Genomic DNA, 19,140 nt, shown 5'->3' on the forward strand with positions numbered 1-19,140 from the left:
CAAGCAGGGTTAGGGGGACAGGGCATGCTGAGAGATAGGGGCAGCTTTCATATAGGGTGGTCAGGGAAAGCCTCTCTGTTAAGGTGGCATTTGATAGACAGGAAGGAAGGGTTCAGGTGGACATCTAAAGGAAAAAAATTCCAGACAGAGGTATCAGCAAATTCAAAACCCTTAAGTGAGAATATGGTTGGCATGTTCAAGGGACAAGCTAGGAAGCCAGTGTAACTGACATAAAGTGAAAAAAAAAAAGGGCAAGTGAGAGACTAGAATAGAGAAGTATCAATAACTGGGATCAGATAACATATGATCTTATTGTCCAAGGTAAGGACTTTGCTTTTGATTCTTGAGAAGGGAAGCCATTGGAGGGTGTTGAGTAGAGGAGCGACAGGATTTGCCTCATGTGGTAAGTTATTGTTTTACTACAAGGGTGGCTTTTATGGCACTAGTGGCCACTTAGCAGTCAATGTCAATTAGAGGATGCTATCGAGGAGTCTCTCCCCCAGCCCTCAGGGACTTTGCTTTGTTCTGCAGCTGCAGAATAAACATCATGGGCATTTGCTCCATGGGTCACAATGCAGTTGACAAGAATGTCAACTTGTTAGCCCAGTTAGCCCAGTCCATCCATACTGCAAGGAGGAAAAAACACGAGTATATTCCTTTAACTCAGGCATCAGCAGCGCAGGAAAAACAACTCCTACTGAAGTGAGTCAGTAGCATCTTCATAAATGAAAGCAAGCTTTAATGCCTTAAATGATGGCTCAGTGGCCTCAAGGAAGCAGCTAATTTACTACCAGGCTGTGACTCAGGCTCAGGGAAAATCGAAGCTATTATTGCTCACTCAAAATACAGTAAGCAACTTTGGATAAACATTAAGACTATTTAAAAGAACAGAGAGTTAATGTTGCTAAGAAGACAAAATGTAATCTGCAGCAGTTCTCACACCGACTCTGTGTTTACGTCTGTCCTTTAGTGACGGGTTGCTGTGTATACACCCATCTCTGCTTTCTCACTGGAACCGCACCGGTAATTTGATGTGTTGGCGCAAAGTTAAACACCGAAGTTCTGAGGGCGTCACATCCGTTTGATTTGTCCCCTCCTGGTTCCTTGTAACGCTAGAAAATTAGCAAAGTCCCTGACAACTGGGCATGGCCTATGGAGTCACCCCCAAAGCTCTGAGATTTGAAACTCTGTTAGTGTTCACTCAAAGGGGTATTCGTACTGTCTTTTATTCTGGTCACTTAACTCACAGCCCCCCCCCCGTTCATGCCTTTTCCCTATGATTTTCTGCAAATGTCTGGCTTCTGAAAACATTCTTTCAATAAATCAGAATTGCAGAAAGTATAACTTCAGCGACACCAAAGTGTGTTTACGGCACATTGTTGCTGGCGATTGGAGTACTAGTAACCTCGCCGTGCAGGACAGTGATTTAACAATGGAGCCTTATTGTCTTATATTGGCAGATGGTGTACAGTATCACTTGCAGTTAGTTACTATGATTAAATTAACTCGAGTTTGGCTAGTCATAGAATGTACGGGTTCTATGTTCCTTTAGGTAATATCACAGTGGCAACTTTGATCATTCTCATGTGATTCTGAAGGATTTGTTTTTAGGTTTCAACATAAGCTATTACCATTCTAATCTATACGTTGACCTGGGATGGTCATACTTTTTCAGAGATTGGTAAATGCTTAGCTGCTGCTGCTGCTGACAGCAGAACACTTAACTGTAACAGATGAGATTACTAAATGAATCCTTTGCAAATGGAATAAATGCTCAATCAGGTTATCGTAGTGGGAAGATATTCACCCACAGTAGGTCTGTATCTTGCTTGGCCACAATAGACTATGGAACTCAATTTTGGTCTGTTGTCTCTCACCGTAAGAACACACTTGGGGGCATTGCATGAGTTCTGGCTGCAGCTTGGGAAGTGCTCTTTGGACGGCTGTTGGGGGACAGCAACTGCTCTTCCCAGAGTGCTAAAGCACCATGAGTATCGGCATCTAGTTTAGGAAAAATGGTGCATGTGATAGGCACTCAAAAAATCTTTGTTGACTTGAAGGCATAGAACCCCCATAATTATGTAAGATAATTGGTCTTCATAAGTCAACCAGAGATGATACTGCACATTCTGCAAAATAATAAACATTATATAAAGATGTTGTTCAGAGAAGCTCTGATTCACTAGGCGAATCATACTTTGGGATTCTGTACACAAACCAATTCCTTTCCAGGGCCAGAAGTTTTACCTGCTTTACCTGGAGAACAGTATCGAGTAGCTAGGCTCATGTGAACGTCGTTTGATATGAACCAGCACGTGTAATTGAATGTCTTCTATCCTTCCCTGAACAATTGGCATTTGAGAGTCAACCAAAGAACAAGGCTGGGCTTTCTCCAGGGGTGAGCTTCAGAGCAGAGAGGAAGTGGATCCAGGACAGGCCCAAATTGGATGCTGAACCCATACAACCCTCTCCCAGGAGACATAACTTGGGCAGAAAAGGAAAAGGATGTACATCTGGTACACCCTATCTCCCTTCCAGTCATCAACTGTTTATTGTAGTTGGAAGTCAGCATTTTAACCCGTTCTGCCTGAAGCTCAGTGAGGGAGTTTCCTCCTGAAGATTGTGATCTCGTTGAAGGGCCATCTCCTTCTCTCTCTCTTGGGGAGGAGTGTCGTTTGCACCCTCCTGATGCAGAGGGATATAGTAGGCACCCTCGTGTGGCAACATCCCAAATGTGTTCTCTCTGTGGGTTAAAGAAAGAGAAGCAATCCAACTGCTGATGTAATTCATGAAGAGATGATGCAGCTTCTAATGACCTGGTGATACGATTTATCATGTCCCAGTCACGTGCACGTAGAAGAACCTATGTATGGAATCGATAGGAGCCATAAAACTAAACCCAAATATATTGTGACCATTTAAAGTGTTAGCCCCCTTGATTATCTTTAAAGTAATATATACAGCAGATTTGCCAGTATAGATTTTTCATCACCAGCCGTCTGGTATAAATTAGTATGAGATAAATAATTTAGCTTCCTTCTGTTCAGATACAATTTCATTACCCTCTTCCTCGATACTGTGAAAAGTCTTCAGAAATAATCAATTGTAAAGTGCTTTTGCATCCCAGCCGAAGCTGAGCCTGGAGGTTCCTAGCACGCTGACGTTTGACTCTTTTTCCTCCGTGTGCTGTGAAAGGAAGAGGTGCCAATTATTAGCAAGTGGCCCCCAGAGAATTGCATACCCGGGGGCAGCCCCTGCTAAGTCACAGCGCGTGGAACCATGACATGAGGTTGCTCGGTTGTTCCAGAAGCGCAAGGCGTTTGTTTGAATTAAAATATATAAAATATATAATATAAAAAATATATATATTATCTCTAATCACAGTGACTATCTCAGCTTCCGAAGCACACTAATTGGTTTGGAGGAGATATTTTGCCATTCATAAGAAACAATCTCTGCTCCTTTTGGTCCTGGCCTTATTTCTCCAGTCTGGCTGGATTGGAGGAATCTTATGCTAAAGTTGTAGGAACACATGTGCGCGATTGTGGAGGGCTTGAACACCAGGCCAGGGAGTTTGGATTTTTATCCTGTAGGCAGCAGGGAGCCCTTAAAAGATTTTGAACAGGAGGAATGTAAAAAATAGGACCTGATTTGGATGCGTGTTTAGTATAAAAGTGCAATGATAAGATATATTAAGGGGGTGTTATGGTTCTGTTCACAGCATGGATATAACTGGGGAATTCATCTCTACTAGCTTTCTAGTTCAGCTTTTACAGCATGCAGATTTTCAGGGCCAGCTGTAAGAGCTTGATGGTAGAAGAACAAAGTAAGAATTGATAATGTGAATATAATTGTAAAGAGAGGGGTTTTAGTGGTCAAGATCACTGGTAACACAGAATAATAAGCATTTTAAAGGGTGACTGTAGAATTATTTGTTATTTTGTTGGAGTTCTTTGAAGTCACTTCTATGCTATATAATTACCTTAAGTTTTAAGTGTTCCCTGCAGGGATAATTTATGTATTTTGCATTCTCGTGCAAATGCGTTAACAGTCTACACTGTTGAAAATGGAAGCTGAAAATTATTGCAAACAGGTCATGGTTGTGCAGAGCTTATGAAGTATTCATCATTTTGATATATCCTCGGAGTTTATATTATATTCTTGCATTGTGTTTTCAAACTCCGGTAATACTTAAGGTAACAAATATTTGAAAATTGAAATTGCATATTTTGATAAAGAACTGTAATTTGCCTATCTCAAAATTGAATGTCATCAAAACCCTTTAAAAAATTACTCTAAAAATGTTGCGGTATTTCAGGAAATCTAGAACAGACCCAATTTCATTTAAACTAAGCTATCAAAAGCTCATTTATGAATTGTAGCTGGATACTCGGCCTAAACACTCCTGTAAAGCATCGCCTTCTTAGAATTCAGGCTTCCCTGCAGTGGTTTCTCCCTAACCATAATATCAGGTGATGTTTATAATAAACGGCATCACAGGTGACCACAGTTTGGTCATAAATAGGGAACCGTTGTCTTGTTTACTGCACCATAGCTACACATCTGAGCATTACATTCCTCTTATGAAAATATAATTCACTTTATGATGGCAACGTTCATCTTTCAAAGTATCTTATTTTAATGAACTTTGCACTCATCCTGAGTTTCTCGAAAGACCTGGATTCCCTTTTTCTTTTCTTTCAGAGGTGGATGTACATTACATATAGGAAAATCTCTAGGAAGAAATGGGTTTATTCGTCTATCAGGCTCCTCTATAGATACTAACAGAAGAACACCCTGCCCTAGGTGGCTTCTCAGATTTTACCCTGAGGTCTGAGCACAGCTGGGAATCGGAACAGGAAACAGATTTTCTCCAACAAGTGAGATGGCTCCCTTTCCCACCTTCCCCCTTGTACGGGGTGGGGAATAGCAGGCATTTCTCAAAGGCCACAGGATTACAGAATTGGGAAAAAGAAGAAATCATTGCATGGACTTTCTCTGTGTTCACTTCTTGTTCTCTTTTTGTCTGCCACCCCCGTCTGTCAGTCTGTCTGTCTCTATTGCGAGCGTATGCACATATGCAGGACTCTGACCGGTTACCCACCTCTTTGCCTAGTTTCAGTAAAATTGCTCTGGGGTCATCCTCTAAAAACTCTTGAGTGTAGAGAGGTCCCTGAAAAGAAAAGAAAAAAAACCCAAGTGTGCTGAGATTCAGAGATGAGTATTTTGCAGTAGAAGAATGAAGTTTTCATGGCATGAGCTAGGAGAATGTTCCATGGACACATTTACTTAAGATCCATGGGAAGCTGCCTGGCGTGGTGGAGAAGCCAGTGGCAGACAGGCTTGGCGGGCTTGGCTTGTGGTTTGAGTTAAAGCTCTTCCTTCCTTCTGCAGCCCAGGGCCAGTTAGCACTGCTGGGTCCTCGGTGTTTTTCAGCCCTTAGAGATCAGGTTGCCTTAAAATAAGGGTCTCTCACGTGTCAACAGCAGCTACCTTAAACAGATTTCAGCTTCCTCTGGAAGGAGCTGCTTCCCTGCTCTGGATTCATTCTCTAAAAGAAAGTGTGAAAGCCAGATTCCAGTATATTAATATCTCTGGTTTCATTTCTTCAACTGTTAAAAAAAAAAAGGTCCACCAAATCCATTGTAATCATTACCATTCTTATCATCATCATTATTAAACTGTCCCTTATCTCATTCGAATGCCAAAACTGTTTAAGCAGTTGTAGAAAACTTTAAAAGTAGGCACTGCTTAAACATAAGGTACTATTAGATTTTTCAGTATTGTTGTTATTAGTAACCTGCATTATGAAAGTAGAACTAGCAAAACACTGGTTTAGAACAAAAGAAATGAGATAATGTTGTACTTTTGTGGCATTAAAATGAGACATGTAGATGTCATTTGGGCCATTAATACTGGATTAGTTCACAAATCTCTTTAATATCATGTGGGTTCACTGATACACATTGCAGTAATTCCAATTTTAGAATCCTAGGATATCTTAAGCCCCATATTAAGAGCTCATGTATTGTTACCCTTGCATAGGAATCACTAACGAAAGCAATCCTCACCCATACGGTTAATGTGTAACATGAGCCTCTCTGTGAACTGGAAAGGTGCTTCTCTACTCCGTTCGTTCTCACTGACAACCACTAGTTTTCATACCAGTTTCAAGTTGGGAGGAGGCTGCATTCTCCTTGCTGTCACATGAACAGAAAGTTAAGTGAAGGCAAGGGATCCCGCAGTCTGTGAGCACCTACACGTACACTAGCTGCTTTCCATGCCCCCTGCAGTCCTCCCTGGGAGGCACGTGATGCTATTCTCCTCTTAGAGATGCAAGATCAGAGCCCAGGTAAATTGCCCAAAGTCAGAAATCTGGAAGGTGGAAGAGGCAGGTTTGAACAGAGCTCTTTGGTGTTCAGAGAGCCAGGGCACACGAATAGGAGGAAGGGCGGCTGAACCTTCAGCCAATGTTGGAACTGTCCATTGAGAAGAGAATTGACATCACAGCTCTTGTCTACACAGTGACTGTTTGGGTGAAAAGGCGCACTTGCAGTTGAGTTCATAAGGGAATGGCTTGTTAAGGGCTTCTTTCCTGTGGCTTTCTCACTTGTGAGGTGGTAAACCTCCTCTCTCAGGCCATTCTGAAGCTGGTACAGAGGCCTGCTGTCGAGATTAAGTCAGATCGTTAGATACGCAAAGGGGCCTAGGCTCCCGGGGTAAGGAGTAGTTGAGAATGAATTCTTCCATTTGAGTCTTAACTTAATGAATTGACTACCCCTGAGTACTACTGACTACCCCTGAGTACTACTCAGACTCATGGTAAGTGACTGTCGCAAGCATCCTTTCATTAGCTCATTTCAAGGGGCAAATGTTAGTGGAAATGTGCTCTCTACGTAGAAATAGGACTCTGTAAGATTTCCTATCCCCAGAAGTCATTTGCAGGTGTTATGTGATGTGGCAGTCCAATAGCCCTCTACGACATCTCTCTCATCCTTGGTTTCTAGATGAGGCCTTTGCACCCTGCCCTGTGGTTCCAGGTTTTCTGGTTTGCAGTGGAAAGCAGGCATTAGTGATTTCCTTCTGAGCAATGGCCTTGCTTTCCTACCTGTGCAAGAGAAAAAATAAGAAGTCTTCTTTGAAAGTCTTTGACGAAGTAGACTCCTGGCAATTGTAAATGACTGTCTTCTACAGAGACAGACCCTATCAAATCTAACAAAACCGCTATCCAGTACAAATCAGAATTACCACCTTCACAATCGCCTGCAGTACTAGAACAAGCTATGCACCCACGTGGGTATGGTGTTATTTTTAATAGGCCACCTAACCTTGCCAGAGTTTTTTCAATTGATCTACGCAGAAAGAACCTTTCTCCTTTACATGACAGTTTGTTGGATGTCTAGGAAAAGTTTTCAGAGTTCCCAGGCTTTGAAATTTTGGACAGGAGCTTGGAAGAGCTCTTTAAAAGGATACAGCCTACTAAGTTTATTCTCTCACTGACTATAAATATTCCCAAAGTCATTCTCTTGCCGATGGGCTTAGATCCCCCTGTGAAGTTATTATACAGAAGAATCTTGCCACAAATTAGAAAGCTTCACAGTAATGGCGAATAGTTAGCTAATGGTCACAGATTAGTTCCAGTAACCAGCCAAAAGGCAGGAAAGTTTATTTTTAGAAATCATATCTGATATTTGGTTCCCCTTTCAAAACACATAGGTCAGCCCTGCTTATAAGAAAAGCCAACACCACGCGTTAATACACATCATAGACAAAGTTGGAGAGAATTACTCACTTTAGAGAATTGTTCTTTGGTTGAAAAAATGCTTTTCCACAGATTTTTGTTCAACAGCAAGATTTAATCTAGTAAGATTAAAAAAATAATATTATGGCCACAGTCTCTGTAGCATATCTTATGTAAAATGAAATCCATCTTCTGCTAATTGGATTCTTAACCAATCTGTATTCTTCTACAAGGCTTGGGTCAGACTGACACTGCCTTGGGCCAATTATACAGCCCTGGAGACGTATGGCCTGTCCCTCTGCTTCGTCACAAGTCTCAGCAAGTTACTTCCATTTCAGAATGTATCTGCTGACCAGGTCTGGAGCTGAGTGAGGCCTTAGGATCATGTAATTTTTTATCACAACAAAAATCACCCCTCTTAGGCTCTGTAAGGGATATGGTGTTTTTGTTTTGTCTCCTGCTTTATTGTAGCTTATTTCAGTGTATTTTATAAAACAAATTGTGAAATTTGACATTGCATGAGACTGCTCTACAGAAATGTATGACAGTCCAGAACAAGCCAATACAAAGGACTCAGTGAAACCCAGGGCTAAAATGTGGTCGTATCTGCATCCTAATTCTGTTTTAAACAGGGCATCGGTTGACAAACTCATTAACTTTGGGGGTTTTTTTTTCATTTTTTGTTTGTGAAGAGTTGAGAAAAAGCAATACTCCGCTGCCCTATTTTGTGGGCTCAACATAAGGTAAATGAAAAGGTCTATTAGATATCTTGGAATACAAAACTGCTACCAAGAAGTTTCACTATAACCGTACGAGGAGAAATAGTCCCATGTGCATATTCTTAATTATAATCTGTGTTTCTTTACAAATGGTTGCCAGTTAGCATGGGTACTTTGAAGTCATTTTGTGGCATGGTATTTCACGAAGCCCATTTTTCAGCACTTCGTTTGTTTAGTGCTGTGGCTCGAAGCACTGCAGCCTTTTCACCCGACTGCAGACCAAAATGACAAATGGAAGGAAGCGAAACAGTTTTTGGGGAACCAGGCCTGGAGGGGAACACTGAGTGTCATTCATGTGCAGTCCTAATTTTTGGCAGAATTTATCTCCTTCCATGTTAATACAACACAAATAGGCAGATGCTTTCTTTAGAAATGGATTCCAGGGTGAAAAGAACTTGGGAAAGAAGAGAGAATTGACTTATTTTGCCTTGGTTTTCTGGGCATGTATTATCAGAGTAATCCCACGTTTCACGTGTGTGGAGCTTTACAATTTTCAGAGCTTCTTTCACATACATCATCTCATTGGCTCCTCGTCCATCCTGTAAGGTCAGGTGTTCCCCCCCCCCGCCCCGCGCCATTTTACAAAAATCAAGTTAATAGAATTTAGTTGCAGTGTCTGCTATTTGCGGACCCAAAGACCAAGAATATCAGTCTAATGCTTATGTCTTGGTTACCAGGAAATCTCTTTATTCTTGCAGCTAGTTTTGTCTTTATTGGTCCCCCTTCTCTTCCTCCCTCTCCACCTCCCTCCCTCCATCCTTCCCTTCCACCCCTCCCTCTCTCCTCCCTCTCTCCCTCCCTCTCCAGTTTTTTAAATTGAATTTACCTGTAGACTGCTTTCCTCCTTTTATCACCTACTCTTTCTGCCCCGGCAGGCAAGTTCTGACTTGTCAGTCTCTCCTCTAAAACAGCCCTGTATTCATACCCCGCCACGTTTAACCCTTTTTTGGATCTGTATAAGCTAGCTCCCAAGTCCTCTTCCTATGATATTTCATTCTTTCTGTTATTTATTTCACCAGAGTTATGTTGATCATTGACTCTAAGCCAGGCCCCATGCTAGGAGCCGCCCTCAAGTACCCCACAGTCCAGAGGATATCTGAGTGAACAAACCAAACTCTGTTTATCCTGAATTAATAATTTTGCTTAGCTACAGTGCACTGGCTAAGGATTGATTCCCTCTTCCCCATCCTCTCCTTTCTCGCGCCTTGATCTTAGTAATAATGAAGTTCATTCACATCAAATATACCCTGGGAGAGAACATCAAAATCCTGAATATAATAATTAATCCTGGATTTTGAAATCACCGATAGAGGGGAAGCTTATATAGAGAATATAGGTAGTTACAGTGTCACCCCCCATATTTTAAAGACTCTATTTTGTTTTCTTTTTTAACAGAGTTGAAAATCTAATTTTAATTTACATATTATTTTCTTTAGGCTGGGGAATAATTGACGCACACAAGTCAGACCTGCTTCAATAACCTGCTAACTTTAAACCTAGAAAATAAATTGTCATCAGAACGTGGCTGAGAATTAGAAGAGTGACCCTTGCTATTGGCAGTAATTGTTAAATTAATTGGATCTTCAGGCTACTGAAAATGTGGCCAGAAGAGAGGAGGAAAAGAGAAGGAAGTGAGAGGATTAAAGGGAGGGATAGATCAGTTATAATATGTTTATAGCACCTGCTGAAAAGAGGAAATCATGTTTCACTAGGTTCATTTTTTAAAGTTTCTTTAAATGCTCTCTCATCGATGTCTAAACTGTTTTTCTGTGTTCTGTGATGCCAATGAAAATATTACATGTGAATAGAACAAAATGTATTGAGAAACATTCACCTCTACCAGGATTTGTGCGCTTGACATAGCGTATACATATGCGAAAGCTTATATTCAATGTTCAGGCTTTGTTCAACAGTCTAGGACCTTAGTGTTGCCATTTTATGTATGGACAACCTGAGGAGACTCTGCTGCTCTCTTGAGATCCAAGGAAATCAGCGCAACCCATTTAAAAAAGATTTCTTTTGAGAGAAATGTGTTCAAAGGAAACGTTTACAATAGTCATGGCAGGACCTCCCTGGCTGTCCAGTGGTTGAGACCCCATGCTTCCATTGCAGGGGTCACAGGTTCAGTCTTTGGTTGGGGAACTAAGATCCCGTGTGCCGCATGGTACGGCCAGAATAGTCATGGCACTCCTCAAAGCCTACTGAGGTACAGACTCAAGTGAAACACTGCCACCCTATCTGTCGGTAGCATAGCTGAAAATACAAAAGCAGGGGGCAAAAGCAGGAAAAACCTGATATTAAGGCCTATGTTTGCCGAATGACTTCTTTTAATCAGGAAGGCACTTAGTCGTGGTGTGTGTATTGTGGCGTCGTAGATGTGTTTAGGGCACGGGAATGACGTACATGATATACAGGTGTTTTCGAGCTCTCACCTTTTGGGATACGGCTGTTGAGGATACAGTTGCACATCACCTGCTGAGTGACGAGCCCCTTACTTGGCTCCCTTCAAGGAAGCCACCATCACAGCCCATGCTTCTTCTGAACTGGCTCCAGCTCCAGGAGGCCAGAGAGTTACGCATCTCCTCCATACTTTGCCCTTGGTGCCAGGGGCAACTCAAGGCACTGTTGCTTCTTCTGACCCTAAAGAGGATAGCAATTTACCCAGGTCCAGAGCCTTTGTTCTGGACCAAAATGCTTTGTAGCACACCATTGTATCTGGGGGTTCTTTGCATATATCCAATGTTACTGATTGCGTTAATGCCTCTCAGAGTCTGTGTGGAGGTATGTCCTGATAAGGGCAGCTGACCATCACCATTTGTAGCTGTAAGTGTTCTCCTATATGCTCTACTGACCTGATGTGGAGGGTTTCAAATGTTTTCTTCTTGTCAGTGATATTTCAACCTCCAAAGAACTATTTTGCCCTTAATAGTGAGTAAATTGGTAAAAAAAAAAAAAAAAAAAAAAGAGAGGTATTAGCTTTTGCTCCTGGATTTGCTCATTCTGCAAATGTAGATTCTTCATTCGTCACCCAAAATACGATCACTGTAGCTAACTAGTATGGATTCCTTGGATAAGAAGTTCAATATTCACTGAGAAAAAAACTAACCTTGAACTTCAAGGGGAATAGAGATGATGATTACAGAGAAGAGATTTTAGAGAGATTGAATATCTATATTTTTTTCAGAGTTATTCCTCTGAACATTACTAACGTTATTCCTCTGACATTAGTATAGATATGCAAGAGAGGTAAACAACTTTTAAGAGAAATCGATGCATAAAAGGTTAGAAGATACAAAGCGCCTTTTCTTTTGTATTCATGCCAAATAATTTCTTAGTGGCTGTGCAAGGAATGCTTGACATCTTTTTAATGCATTTGTTATGATAACAGGTATTTATCTAATGCATATTAAATGCAGAGCACAATGACTGCTGCCTCTGTTTAGTGCCTACTGTGTATCAAGGCCACTACGGTACCTTTTTCGAGAGCGCTACTAATCAGCTTCAGGTCAGTCAAAGGAGATTGATTCCTTGCCAGATGTCTACCTGGTATTCTCTGAACAGGGCTTCTCTGGTTAGGGTCCAATCCAATTTCTGTTATTTCTGTGAACCACTGCTGAGACAGAGAGGCAGCTGCACCCCTCTTCCCTTTGGTGGCCCTTCCTGTATCGGGTGGGATGTTCACGTCTTTCCACATTTGATAAAAATCAAGCCTCTTCTCCCGTTCCTTCCAGCGCTGGATAAAATGACAGCGTCACACACAGAGAACAGAGCACTCCTTTGGTTGCTTCAACATTCTTTTTTTGGCCTCATTTTCCTCCCTCTCTACTGAGTTCTTGAGTCCAAATTTAGTGGTGATGACTAAGAAATTGCCAGGATGTAACAGAGCATTCAGTTCATTGAGTCCTTCCTTGCCATTTTCCAATAGTTGTAACAATTGCCGAGTGTTTTTCCTCCTCATGTTGTAGGTGCCGGTATCTGTGTAGTATCTGTTATTCTGAACAGTTACGAAGTCACACATGCAGGGTCTGTCCCTGCAATGACAACCTCCTTCTATATACAGCTGATTTCGTTCTATGGTATTCAGGAAATTCCCTGCAGACTTTTTACTGGTTGATACTTCTGAATCCTGGAATTTCCGAATTCAATCTGAATCTCTGCAATGCAGATCCTGTAAGCAGTAACCAAGTGGTCTGCTATGTGCTAGACAGTACGACCAGTCCTTTATGACTGGAAGGTGAATTCAGAAATAAGACAAATTCCTTGTCTTCTGGAGCAAGGAATGCACACGCCTGGGTCACGGGGCCATGCTGCAGATGTAGATAGAGTTTCCGGGAGCACAAATATGAGTGTCATCGGTTCTGATTGAGCAAGATCATATATGATTCCAGGGGCAGTCATATTTGAGCTAGACCTTGAGGAATGAGAGGAAAGCCAGTAGGTAGAGAGGTACAGAAATGACATGAATGGCGTCTGTAAAGGCACAAAGGCACACATGGTTCTATGGTGGAGACAAGGCAAGGTAGCGACTAAGTTGCGAAGATTTATTTATTTATTTATTCATTTATTTATGGCCACACCGCGCGGCATGTGGGATCTTAGTTCCCCGACCAGGTATCGAGCCCGCGCCCCCCCTGCATTGGAAGCGTGGAGTCTTAACCGCTGGACTGCCAGGGATGTCCCTGAATTGTGGAGAATTTTAAATGTCACATTAGGTTGTCATTTTACGCTAGGCAAGGCGAAACCAACATTCTATACAACTGTCCTCATCCCTAGAGGACACATGGAGACTATTTTAGTCAGATTTCTTTGTAGACATACCTTGGCTTTCCCTACGTTGAGAATTCTACAAAGAGGAGCGTTCACAGCCCATAAATAGAACACTTTCGTTCCTACCACGTGATAGTTGCCTTCGAAGTACATTGCTTCTTGAGTAGGTTGAATTTGTGTGAATCTTCTGAGGATCTATCAAGTATGCCCCTAGGCTGAAATTATGCCAAAAGATGACTCTGATCTGTGCACCCTGGAAGCCAGATGGGGGAACCAGTGAGATTACTGAGTGCAGCAGATTTTGTGGATTTCCAGAAAAAAGTGTTCAATTATTTAACTTTCAGAAAAAGGCTGCCTCATTTGAGGAATCTGTCCCTCTTTGCTGAAGTGATTCTCTGATAGTATATCACTGTCTGTCGCTCAGATAGTGTGCTTTGCTTGGAATGCTATCTAACATGAAGGAAGGTGGGACCATGGAGACATCATTCAGAAAAGACAGGTGTCCAGAAAGCTTGCAATATTTTTATTGCAAGGTGGGTTTTTTTCAGGGTTTTATCAAAACTTATTCCTGGGCTTCCCTGGTGGCACAGTGGTTGAGAGTCCACCTGCCGATGCAAGGGACACGGGTTCGTGCCCCGGTCCGGGAAGATCCCACATGCCGCTGAGCGGCTGGGCCCGTGAGCCATGGCCGCTGAGCCTGCACGTCCAGGGCCTGTGCTCCGCAACGGGAGAGGCCACAACAGTGAGGGGCCCGCATACCGCAAAAAAAAAAAAAAAACTTATTCCTGATAATATCTCAGCAAAATAGTACAAATTGAATGGCTTCCTTAGTGCCACTTTCACATGTAGCTCACTTCGCATTTTCCTCATCATCTTTTACTCCAAGTGGACCCACTGCTGCTCTATAGATTACTTAGAGATTAAAATCTGCTGTTCATTTCACTTTGCTTATAAATGGATATTTTAAATAGCTGTTTATTGCATACATACACATATTACAAAACTTGAAAGAAGGTTTTATGGGTTTTTTTGTTTGTTTTCAAAAACAGTCTATTGTGTCAGGAACCCTTCTTTTGTACGGGCAAGTCCAAAGAAAACATGGCCACGTACATGGCAGGAAACCACGTTGCCGGGTTCAAAGTCTCCTGGCCTGCTCTCTCATGTCTGCTTGTAGAATTACTGTAAATTCCTTGTTTCTATATTGATTTGTGTGAAATGTTACTGTAAGGCAAGGATGGGGTGATGAGGGAATATTTTTTTCTTTTTAAGTCAAGGTCCAATGATCTGAAAAAAAAAATCAATTTGGTTTATCTAAAAGTAAAAGGTAGTCTTTCTTTGTAGCATCTCTTTAGAAATCTAGGCGGCCAGCATTGTAACAGTATAATACAGATTTCAGCCTGGGGCAATTGAAAATTATGTACATAGTAACTGGATAATCTATGAAAATTAAGTACAGGGATCGGATGTTTATTTTCTCATTTAATCCGGAAGGGAACAAAGCTCCATGTGACAGTTTTATGCTTGTCTTTTCAATCTTTGGCTCCTGTATTTTTCCAATACATTACACTTAGGTGGCTGGTTCTAGTTTTTCCATTACCTTATTACAAAGAGAGCTAATCATTGATCAGTAGCACTTGCACTTAGCGCCTTTTCTAAAGCATCACGTGAAATGTTATACATAGTTTTAGTTTCCAATGATAATAGTTTCTGCTATTAAAATAGAACCCCAGTCATAACAAGCTCTAACAAAGTATGTCCTGAACTCCTGAAGGATAATACCGTATGGTTCTCCATGAAATTCATAGCTATAAATATTGAGCTTTTGTTTATTTACTTCTCTTGTAGGAACATTTCACACCTGAGTGCAAATTCAAAGAATCGGTGTTTGAAAATTATTATGTGACATATTCATCAATGATATACCGTCAGCAGCAGTCAGGCCGAGGGTGGTATCTGGGTCTGAACAAAGAAGGAGAGATCATGAAAGGAAACCATGTGAAGAAGAACAAGCCTGCAGCTCACTTTCTGCCCAAACCACTGAAAGGTAAACTTGATATTATACCAGCTATGGATTCAATGAGTATCGGTATTGAAATCAATCCTTTTTCACGCTTTCGAACGTGGAATGTAATTCTTCCATACTAAGGCATTTATACAAAAATTCAGTAACATTTTACACTTAAAAAAACACTAAAGCATTGACAATAGCATCTAATCTCCTGATTTTAACTTTTCCATAGTATATCTGCACGTGGTAACACCTTGCTTATGTGGAAATAGCTTAATTGCTAACTCAGGACAGCCAAGAACCCCAAATTATGCCCAAATGATCCCTGGACAGGAGCACAGGTGCTAAAATGTGTGCATACTTAACACTTATCAGAAAGCTCCTTGGGCCTGTCTCTCTAAGGGCCCAACAGTATTGTCCCAACAATTTTCATTCATTCATAGTTTTGTTTTTTGGTCATTAATAGCAGCTTAGTAGCAAATGAGAAAGGGTGAGGGATAGGAATGGGCTGCAGGAAGTAGGGATGTTAGAAGGAGTGAGATGTGGTGGAGAAGCGGTAGAAAATCCAGGCAGAGAAGAGCGGTTTACAGGAGGGGCAGACATCCAGTCAAATCAACACAGCGCCCTTTGACAGCACATTTTCTGCAGCCAGATTACTTGGGTCCGAAGCCCAGCTTCCGCCTTTAGTAAGCAGGTAGTCTTGGGCAGATTATTGAGCTCCAGTTCCTTCTGTAAAATATGGATAAAAACACCTGCCTCGTGGGATTTGCAGGTGGATTAAATGAGATGACACACGTGAAGCACTTACAACAGTATCTGGCACGTTCTAAGTGCTCCATAAGCGTAAGCCAGGGCTGTTATTTACAGCACAACAATAATATTTACCATTTATCGCATTAAGAACCGTGCTAATACTTAGAGTCTTGGAGAGTTTCATTTTAAAGTCTGAGAGAAATCAGTGTTCGAAAATGTTTAAACTTCTAAGAGCTTTATTAAATGCATTTTTCATTAATCCTCTCATATATCTAAAACCATCAGTGATAGAGATGAGGCATTAGAATTCTCTACACGCTTCTGTACCAAGACTGGATTTTGCTTCATCTGGTCCAGTCCGCTCTCTACTGAGTCCTTGAAAGCGGCATTTATCAGGTTTGGCCTCCAGCCTGGAAGCCTAGTGGGCAGAAGGGAAGTTGAGGGCCAGTGCGGTGGCCTTTGATGCCGTGTCTCTGTGCTTTGCAGTGGCCATGTACAAGGAGCCGTCTCTGCACGACCTCACGGAGTTCTCCCGATCTGGAAGCGGGACCCCAACCAAGAGCAGAAGTGTCTCCGGCGTACTGAATGGAGGCAAATCCATGAGCCACAATGAATCAACGTAGCCAGTGAGGGCAAAACAAGGGCTCTGTAACAGAACCTTACCTCCAGGTGCTGTTAATTCTAGCAGTCCTTCACCCAAAAGTTCAGATTTGTCCATGATGTTTACCAAACAAACAAGGCAGAGTTCACTACTCTAATCTGCCGTCAAACCTTCTTCTCATCCATACAAACGCCCCATAATTTAGAACGAGCTTGTGCGAAAAAAGAGTGCCAAGCATGATCAGTGAATTAAATCCGGGAGAAGGACTGCCCAATTTTCTCATGATCTCACCTATGCTTTGGGGAAGACAAACCAAAAACATTTCACAGCACTAATGCTGATTAAAAAAATTGCTCTCCAACCAAGAAAATTGAAAAGACCACCATTGTTCTTCAAAAGCAAACAACAAAACAAAACAGAACAAAATTAACTGCTTCAATGTTTTGTAGGGGCAAACAAAATTCTGTGAACCGTGTTGTTTTCTATCTATGCTTGATTCGTATGTATTCTTTCCTTTGGCATAGCGCAACTTTATGATTTCTGGAATTCAATGGTTCTATTGACTCTGTGTCACTTAATCCAACTCAACCAAATTCAGGGTTGAAGCTGAATTGGCATCTCAGGCTCAAGGTAACAGTGTTCTTGTGATTTTACCAAATTTTTTTTTTCCTTTACATTCGTAGTATTCTGATCGAGTTCTTGTGCTGTACTTTGTGCGTAGAAATTGTGTTGTGTTGTCAACCCCAGTCACTAAAGATTACTTAAAAAAAAAAGATTATCCTCAAGTATAGATTTCTCTTAATTCCATTTGTGTTATCATGTTAAACTACTATTGTGGCTTCTTGTGTAAAGACAGGAACTGTGGAACTGTGATGTTGTCTTTCGTGTTGTTAAAATAAGAAATGTCTTATCTGTGTATGTATAAGTCCTCCTGTCATTGTATTTGGCGCGTGAATATTGTGTACAAGGAAATGTTAAAAGACTGGTTACCCCTAAACAACATATACTTATACCTGCTTCTGGAAAAGTGTTTAAGACTTAGCTAGGTTTCCATTTAGATCTTCATATCTGTTGCATGGAAGAAAGTTGGAATCTTGGCATAGAGTTGCATGATATGTAAGATTTTGTGCATTAATAATTGTTAAAATCTGTGTTCCAAAAGTGGACATAGCATGTACAGGCAGTTTTCTGTCCTGTGCACAAAAAAGTTTAAAAAAAGTTGTTTAATATTTGTTGTTGTATACCCAGATACGCACCGAATAAACTCTTTCTATTCATTCAAAGAAAAATCCTCCAATGTGTATTTATTGAGCGTCCATTATGTGCCATGAACTGTGGTAGAAACTGGAGTTACACACTGAATTATGTACATCAGGTCACTGCCCTCAGATAATCTACAGTCTAGAGATTTATATTAACACGAACACTCTTGAAAGTGTAGTTATTGTACTAGTTGTTGTACTTGAACTTCAGATTGGAACAGAAGAATTCTCATTCCCATTCAGTGATGCATTGTACAAAAGACAGCTATGTTCTAGTACCCTCCCTGCCATTCACTCTGTCATTTCCCCTCTCTGTTTCTCATTTCTCTCAGTAGAGGGAAGGAACGGGACTAAATATCTCAAGTCCTTTCCACCTCCGAGAACTGAAGGAAAACATAAACATTTTCTTTTTTCACTAAAATTTCAGAACATATATTAAAATTGAAAGATTTTTATAGTGAACATCGGTAAACCTACACCTGTGTTCCACCATTAACATATTACTATACTATACATCTATCCGTCCATCAATTTATCAATCCATCTTATGTTTGACATATTTCAAAATAAATTGCAGACATATGTACACTTCCTCCTAATTCCTTATGTATATCTGTAACTAGAGTTCAATGTTCGTTGCAGTTTTTTCTCTTATTTTTATTTTTAATCTTTTGGCCGCACCACGCAGCATGGGGAATCTTACTCCCTGACCAGGGATCGAACCCGCGCCCCCTGCGTTGGAAGTGCAGAGTCTTAACCACTAGACCACCAGGGAAGCGCCTGCAGTTTTTTCTCTTAATATAAAACTTACAATGAAGTGCGCGTATCTTTAGTGTATGTTTGTTGAGTTGACAAAGGCATACATTTGTGTAACCATAAACATTTTCAATGTTGATGACTTTTCACTAGCTCCCCAAAGCTGCCATTGCCTGGTTATGATGCTCTCAGAGTAGTCGATGTAGGTAAGTAAGAGTGGAGGAACAGGTGAAACATAATTGACTGGCACTTTTCAGGGCATCCATCAGATAAAGTTACCCGGGCCCCAAGCAGCAATGCTTTTGCACAGAGGGGAGGCTGCCCATTCCTAAGATGTCTGGGCCAGGTTCAGCAGGATCTCCTAGTCCAGCCCAGCTCAGCTCAGTCACCTTGTGATCCCGTCTTAAGCCTTCATCCTGCCAGAGCTCTAAGGTCCAGCTTGCATGAAAGAGCCTGCCTGCCCAGCTTGGACA

General features: G+C 41.4%; 1 protein-coding gene across 5 annotated transcripts in view; it reads left to right on the forward strand.

Moving 5' to 3' along the window:
- The window catches only part of FGF13 (fibroblast growth factor 13), a 524,033-nt gene extending 506,095 nt beyond the window's left edge, over window positions 1-17,938 (forward strand). For all 5 annotated transcript variants that reach the window (XM_060136938.1, XM_060136942.1, XM_060136939.1 and 2 more), the window contains 2 exons: window positions 15,133-15,331; window positions 16,535-17,938. In XM_060136938.1, coding sequence (XP_059992921.1) covers window positions 15,133-15,331; window positions 16,535-16,671 — 336 coding nt within the window. In that variant the 3' untranslated portion in view covers window positions 16,672-17,938. The remainder of the gene's footprint in view (window positions 1-15,132; window positions 15,332-16,534) is intronic.
- Window positions 17,939-19,140: the final 1,202 nt, after the last annotated feature.

Source organism: Lagenorhynchus albirostris, chromosome X (genome assembly GCF_949774975.1).
Source record: "Lagenorhynchus albirostris chromosome X, mLagAlb1.1, whole genome shotgun sequence".
NCBI lineage: Eukaryota > Metazoa > Chordata > Mammalia > Artiodactyla > Delphinidae > Lagenorhynchus > Lagenorhynchus albirostris.